The sequence below is a fragment of the Artemia sp. Qi Xiang Cuo genome, chromosome 6 (assembly GCF_049724085.1).
Source record: "Artemia sp. Qi Xiang Cuo chromosome 6, ASM4972408v1, whole genome shotgun sequence".
Taxonomy (NCBI): domain Eukaryota; kingdom Metazoa; phylum Arthropoda; class Branchiopoda; order Anostraca; family Artemiidae; genus Artemia; species Artemia sp. Qi Xiang Cuo.
Window position 1 is genome coordinate 32,824,051 of NC_142799.1, and position 7,723 is coordinate 32,831,773.

The following is a 7,723-nucleotide window of genomic DNA, read 5'->3' on the forward strand; positions in this document are numbered from 1 at the left end:
AAATTACGTAAATTCGCTTTTCGGTTACTATGGGGCCAGGATCTCTCTCAACGAGGTTATAGCAGAAAACAACAACCCGAAAAATTTAGGATTATCAAGGACACTGAAAATGTTTCCGCTGGTCTTCTTCAGCAAAATAAGGCTTTGCAGAACTTGTATTTGTGACAATGTTTTTTATAACATCCTGTTGCTTTCTACTTCTTTCTAAGGCATTTCTTACTCAGATCAGATAAAAATCAAGTCCTAGTACGTAAACCAAAAGAAAACCAAACAAATAGCGGACACTATTTCAAAGATTTCAGAGAATAAAAATGGAAAAATTGCAACGGTCTTTTTTTGCATAAATGTCTTAGGAAGCTACAGTAAATTTCGCATCCAGGAATTTGCTCCCGTTTCCGAGTTCTGTCAATTTTTCCTTTTATGGAAAAATACCATTGGTACGTTGGGAAGGAGATTGGCCTTATGTTTTGATGTTGTTCCTCACTTTCAGTTGAAGAACCGTTTTTTTTTTTAATTTAATATCTGATCTTTTTTAAATAATGCCGGGGAATCCAGCTTCACCCTCCATGCGAAATTCCTTCCCCTCACAGGAAATCCCTCCCTGTATAGTTATTTTCCCACATAAAATACCCCCCACCAGGAAAATTCCCTCCAGACAATTCCACTGTAGCTGGAAATTACCCCTGCAAAACTTCTTGCGAACGATTCCGACTGAAAAATTTTTCTTAGTCCACTTTCGTTTGAAAAAGACTTTCATTTCCGATTGTTTTCAAAATTACACCAAAAAATATCCTCTGTGGTAAATTCTTCTGAAAACACCCCACCCCCTAGTAGAAAGGTGCTCCCGCAGAAAGTTCTCTCTGGAGACCAAATTCTCCCAGTACAAAATTTGTCTTGGAAATTTCATCCCCGTAGAAAATTCCCCTCCTCCCCGAAAAATGTCTGTCTACTTCCCAATAAGAAATACTATTGGTAAATAATGAGCAAATTTATTTACTTGCAAACTTTTCCCCCTGGGGATGTAGGGGGTGGTGTTATCTTCAAAAACATAGTTACTGGGTTTTTTCAACTATGAAAAATACTGAGATTCGACGAAGCTTTGCTATTTTGACATACCCTATAAAATAGGATGATAAATTTTGCATTTGTTTTTTGGGGGGGGGGGGGAGGGCCTCCTGACTCAGATTCTAAAAATTTAAGAACATCCCCCTTTTTGGTACCCTCCAAAGTTCAAACTTAGCGCCTTCTTTGTGGTGTCAGTCTGTCCATGCTCTTACTTTTTCAGAATACATAATCCATATAATTTAATTTAGTAATGGTATCAATTCATTTCAGAGTTTGCTAACCAGCAAAATATATTAAAGACCTCCACCCCCCCCCCAGTCCACTTTCGACGTGTATGCCTTTGTCTATTATCGCTTTTACACGATCTTTCTTATTCCATATACGGTATTTGGCTATAATCTTTTCGATTTTTAATGTATTTCGTTGCTTCTGCCAAATTGGTCTCCAAATGTGTCATGAGCTCTGAGCCCCCTCCTTCAAGATCTTTTTCAAACTATGAAAAAACTGTGTTGATAATTTTATAATTTATGTACTTACCGCATTTGTCATCCCCGTAGAAAATTCCCCTCCTCCCCGAAAAATGTCTGTCTACTTCCCAATAAGAAATACTATTGGTAAATAATGGACAAATTTATTTACTAGCAAACTTTTCCCCCGGGGGCTGTGGGGGGTGGTGTTATCCTCAAAAACATAGTTACTGGGTTTTTCAACTATGAAAAATACTGAAATTCGACGAAGCTTTGCTATTTTGACATACCCTATAAAATTGGACGATAATTTTTGCTTTTTTTTGGGGGGGGGGAGAGCCTCCTGACTCTTAGATTCTATAAATTTTAGACCACCCCCCTTTTTGGTACCCTCCACAGTTCAAACTTAGCGCCGTCTTTGTGGTGTCAGTCTGCCCAGTCTCTTACTTTTTCAGACTAAATAATCCATATAATTTAATTTAGTAATGGTAGTAATTCAATTCAGAGTTTGCTAACCAGCAAAATAGATTAAAGACCTCCACCCCCCCCCCCAGTTCACTTTCGACGTGTATGCCTTTGTCTATTATCGCTTTTACACGATCTTTCTTATTCCATATACGGTATTTGGATATAATCTTTTCGATTTTTAATGTATTTCGTTGCTTCTGCCAAATTGGTCTCCAAATCTGTCATGAGCCCCGGGCCCCCTCCTTCAAGATCTTTTTCAAACTATGAAAAAACTGTGTTGATAGTTTTATAATTTATGTACTTACCACATTTGTCATCCCCGTAGAAAATTCCCCTCCTCCCCGAAAAATGTCTGTATACTTCCCAATAAGAAATACTATTGGTAAGTAATGGGCAAATTTATTTACTTGCAAACTTTTCCCCCAGGGGCTGTGGGGGGTGGTTTTATCCTCAAAACATAGTTACTGGGTTTTTCAACTATGAAAAATACTGAGATTTGACGAAGCTTTGCTGTTTTGACATGCCCATAAAATAGGACGATAAATTTTGCATTTATTTTGGGGGGGAGGACCTCCTGACTCTCAGATTCTATAAATTTTAGACCACTCCCCTTTTTGGTAGCCTCCGCAATTCAAATTTAGCGCCTTCTTTGTGGTGTCAGTCTGCCATTCTCTAAATTTCTCAGAATAAATAATCCATATAATTTAATTCAGTAACGGTTGTAATTCAGTTAAGAGTTTGCTAACCAGCAAAATAGCTTCAAGACCTCCACCCCCCCCCCCCAGTCCCCTTACGACGTGTATGCCTTTGTCTATTATCGCTTTTACACGATCTTTCTTATTCCATATACGATACTTGGATATAATCTTTTCGATTTTTAATGTATTTCGTTGCTTCTGCCAAATTGGTCTCCAAATCTGTCATGAGCCCCGGGCCCCCTCCTTCAAGATCTTTTTCAAACTAGGAAAAAACTGTGTTGATAGTTTTACAATTTATGTACTTACCGCATTGGTTTTAGATTAAGCCATCCTTTGTTCATATTTTTTCTTCTGGTCATTTTTATGTAGTTCTCTTAGCGGACAAACTCCAATTAAAGACAAGTTGACAGTTAAAAGCCAGCATTACCCGTCCTTGCCTAAGGTATGATTCCATTCAGGGGGTGTAAAGTGGGGTTATGTAAGACAGGAGAAACAGAGTAAAAATTTAATTTTATTTATAAATATATATATAATTAATGAATTGGACTAGAAAGCTGAAAAGTTTGGAATAAACTAAATAAAAAAAGAGCTACAATTTGAAGTTACTTTCAACTTTTTCGCTTTTATCCATGCCGTGCAAGAGTCCAAAATATAAAAACATAAAAACGATTGTGGAGTAATAAATTAAAATACTATATAATTTTAAATAATGCAAATTATTTTCAATTTTTTTTTTGAATTTATATTAATTTTTAGTTCTTTAATTTTTAAGTTTATTATGCTCCAGACCTTTTTTAAAAAAAGCTAACAGTTGTAACATTAGGTTTTTTTTATATTTACTAAGAATTAAATCAGAAAAAAACAGGACAAATTTTAGATCATTGTCCAAAGATCACTTGTGCAAAATTTCATTGTGCTGGTATGCCGGGTCAGGGAGCAAGATCTCTTTTCGTAGCATAGGAAAATTAACATTGCAATGAATTTAGCGACATTCACCTTAAATGTTGCGCTTTCAGAAAAAGCTGCAAGGCATATTTCTCATGGATTTATGCTCAAAAAACTTCTTGGGAGGGTCTAGCCGAAGTCCAACAGATTCGTTCCAATTATTTCCCCCTAAATCGCAAAATAACCTGCTTCAAGAAACTTGCAAAATATTGACGAATTTCTTTAGCTGCAAATGTACTTAAATATGATTAGACTTAAAAGATACTAATTGAAGGTCCAGTCAAAAAGGCTCTGTAGGAACTGGTTCTGTCTTTTATCTTTCAAATAAAACGGCGGAAAATAAAACTGTCGTCATATTTTGCTGTGACAGCACACACGACCGCACACTGCTGTTTCAGCACAGTATATTGTTACACAGTTCACTGTTTACTGTTACAGACCACTTCGATATTCCTTCATAGTTATGAGGTTTGTTCAGAAACCACGGCTCTTATATTACCCTATCACACACTTATCAAGATTTGTGCACTCTCAGTCAAAGGTTAACAGAAATTTTGTGACTTCAACGGATATCTGGAGCAAACCTGGTCTTGATAATTCCAGAACAAGAGCATTAGACCTACGTTTTACCTTTAATATAACCTGTAATTTGCGCAAAAGGAAATCTCTAAGAACTCTAAGAAGCAGACTAAGGGCAGAGTACGTCTATGTTTGCGTGTTAAAAAGTGTACTTCAATTCCGTTGGTTTATTTGCGATTGGTATATTTTTGAAAGCTGATCACACTATTTATTTTTGCTGGGGACCGCAAATTTTCATAACCATCTCACAGCCAGCAGATAGTCTTGTGGTCAAGTACTATTTTAAGCTTATAGATAGAACACAAAATCTGAAAGTTTTTTTTTGTTAAGTTTTAAGCTTACAAAAAGGACGGAAAGCGTTTTAGTCACAACACAGTTATTGTCAAAGTGTCTGTTTTTCTATGAACAAGGCATCTTTTGATGAATATACATTGGCATTTTTGCTGAAAACTAGCTTGTTTAACAAAAATCATAGGAAGCGTGCCCGTAAACTATCATATCAACCGAATAAACAGGCATAATTGATGCATGTCATGTTTTATCCCAATTTATACTCTAGTAACGATAATTATTATGCTTAAAAGATCTATCCATCTATTATTCCATTTGGTATTTAACAGGCATTACGAAACAAACATATAAATTAGTAGAAAGTTCTTTACTTCATTAGCATGCAATTTGTTATGACTTTAGGAACGGTACTAAAATGAGGTCATTTCAACAAGAACAATAAATCAATTCTTATTTCTTTCTCGTTCCTCTGTTTAAGGATTTAAATAGCAAAGAAGTTGAAGCCATCAAGTTCATCCCATCAACTGTTATAGTTTATCGTAGATACAGACGGGGCTTACCGTTAAAGGAGGTAGAGGTCAAGTACCACCGTTTTCAATTTCTGCGGAACAGAATTATTTGGACTAATCTCAAGACCTATTAGAAAGGTAATAAAAAATTTACTAGGTGATAGATCAGTACCAAGTATGAAAATGCTATTACTACAAGGACCTTCTTTCCTCTTACTTTCGCTGAAAGTCTGTTTCAGGCTTCAGGACCTGTGTACCTAATGGAGAACTTAGATCTGGTATTAATAAAAAGAGGTGTTCCCACCAATCAAAATTTCTAGTTTTATGACCATGTTCCCTTTTCCTATAAAAGTCCAAAAGTATTCAGGTAACAAGTTAGAAAATACTTTATACATAAGCAAATTTACAAAAATTAGCCAAATTATGCTGAAATTTTGCCACTGAAAATAATTTTATAGTTCACCTTCTTTGTCCTTTCAAATACTTCTCTAGAAGCAATTCCAGCCTCTGGATCGGGCCACCATGACTTTCAGACGTGACTGCTTTAATTTGTGGTAAGTGTGTTTCAGCCAGGCAAGTTAGCAAATTAATTGTCGATTCAGACTCCACTTGTAAAAGTTTCGGACAGCATACTTCAAGATTAACGCTCAGTAGTGTTGCAGTAATATCCAATTCTGGTTCTCTTTCGATAATCAAGGAAATCCATTCTTGGGCCGTAACTAAGGGCATCACATTCTGATTGGGGTGGATGAAAAGGGAAAAATATAAACGAGACACTCCTTCTATCCGCTTCAAAAATTTATTTTGCTCCTCAATTTTCCCATCTTTACAGCGATAACCCCGACACAAATAGTAATCCTCTTCTGATTGGCCTTCAAATTTAGATGGACAAAATGGTACTAGAAATGGACAAGAACGGTAAAAGCTGGCAAGCATGACATTCTTGAATTCTGGGTAGTCTGACATCAGGGTCGTAATCAGCTTGGCATACATTAAGACAGATTCATGCTCGTTCATCAAATCACCTTGCTTCAAAAGCTTCTCTCCTAATGTCAGAATAGCATAGGGTGCAAGAAAATCAGGAATGGAGAATATTTTGTTTGTTTGATCTACCACAGACTTTCCTGACAGGAGTCGTGTAAGCTTTTCAAGCTTCTCAGCAAATCCCCGTAAATCAGATGGTGTGATTCTGTTCAATATTGTTTGTATAAACATCTTGGTATTGTCTCGAATATCTTTGGTTTTACCATCTTCACATAATTTTGAGACTTTGTCTTCGTACCCTCTTAGGAATTCTTGTAAGTCTCTATGTTTTGATTCTTGAACTGTCATCAGTTGCACCCTTGCCGCTATTTCTTCTTCGGCACGTCTTTTCACCTTAATCCCTGCCTTCTCAATAGCTTTTTGTAAATCCTTTCTTTTCATGTTCTCCTCTTCTTTCTTCCGCTGGTCGTTTTTTCTCAATATTTCTGCTTCTCTAGCCATCAATTCAGTCTTAACATTGACCATCAGTGTCTCCCATTTTTTATCACAGCTCTCTTTAAATTCGAAAGCTCTTCTTTCTGCCTCAAAATGAGCTGATTGCATTTGTCTGTCTAGATCTTCTCGTCTAAGCTTTGCGTCATCTTCTCTAGACTTGCACTTAACTGTAAATCGCTTTTTATCTTCTTCTATTTTCGTTTTAAATGCAAAGATCTTATCGTCAATCTTGGCCTCAGCTAATATTCTTGACTGTTCGTCTCTAATTTCAAGAGCCTTCTGAGCATAAAAACTTTCCCAAACAGACGAGTCAACCACTAAATGACGATATGTCTCTTCTATTTCTTCGTTTTTTTTATTTCCTAATGTCGGCTTTTTTACTATCAAAGATTCATCATTAATTCCTCGAACTTCTACTGGATCTGTCCAACTTAATAATTTAACTTCTCTTTTTTCATTTCTTTCTTCAAATTCTTCATTTTTGAAAGTAAACATGGTTTGGCTTTGGCTTGGTTGATTCTCAAAATAGAATTTAGCCTGCTGACCATATCTAAGTTTCCCATATTTGGAGCTTTTCAGATGCTCTATAAGCCTATTTCTTGAGGATTTAGCAGATGCATCACTTAAAACTTCTCCAACATCATAAGACTTAATAAGGGGTATTCCGCTTCCCTTTGGAATCAGTAACGGACACCTATCTACTTTTCTATACATATCGTCTTTCTTACTATATACTTGTCCACAAGCTTTAGATTTTAGACTGTTTAAAGTACGTAGCCTAACACTCATTTATATTCTGACACTATGACGTCATTTTAACTGATCTTGCTGACGTCATTACGACTAAATTCAAATTATAGTTCTTTTTTTCTATTTGGTTGTAACCTACGACGATGACGTCATTCTTTTTCTCGTAAAGGAAGATGCAGTTTTTTTGTCATAAAATTTATTTTATTTTAAATATTGTGTTTTTTTTATTTACATATGTACGCAGGTATATAGTTTTCTTGAAAACGAGCCCTCAAATAACTCTCTATGATTTTTCAGTGTTATGCGAGCGGCGGAGAAAAAAAAATACAGAAAAAAGAAGACACATCAAAGGTTCCCATGCAAGAAAAAGGGATTTTCTTGTTATTCAAGCCAGAGGACTGTAAGTCTTATGCATAGGGCATTCAGCCATGAGAATTCCAATGGTGTACTTTTAATTTTTGCTTCGATTTAG

General features: G+C 36.0%; 1 protein-coding gene across 1 annotated transcript; it reads right to left on the minus strand.

The window, feature by feature from the left end:
• Positions 1-5,481: 5,481 nt before the first annotated feature.
• On the minus strand, positions 5,482-7,290 carry LOC148951138 (uncharacterized). Its single transcript, XM_089091007.1, has one exon. The coding sequence runs from the start codon at positions 7,288-7,290 to the stop codon at positions 5,482-5,484; it is 1,809 nt and encodes a 602-aa protein (XP_088947133.1).
• Between the last annotated feature and the right edge of the window lie 433 nt (positions 7,291-7,723).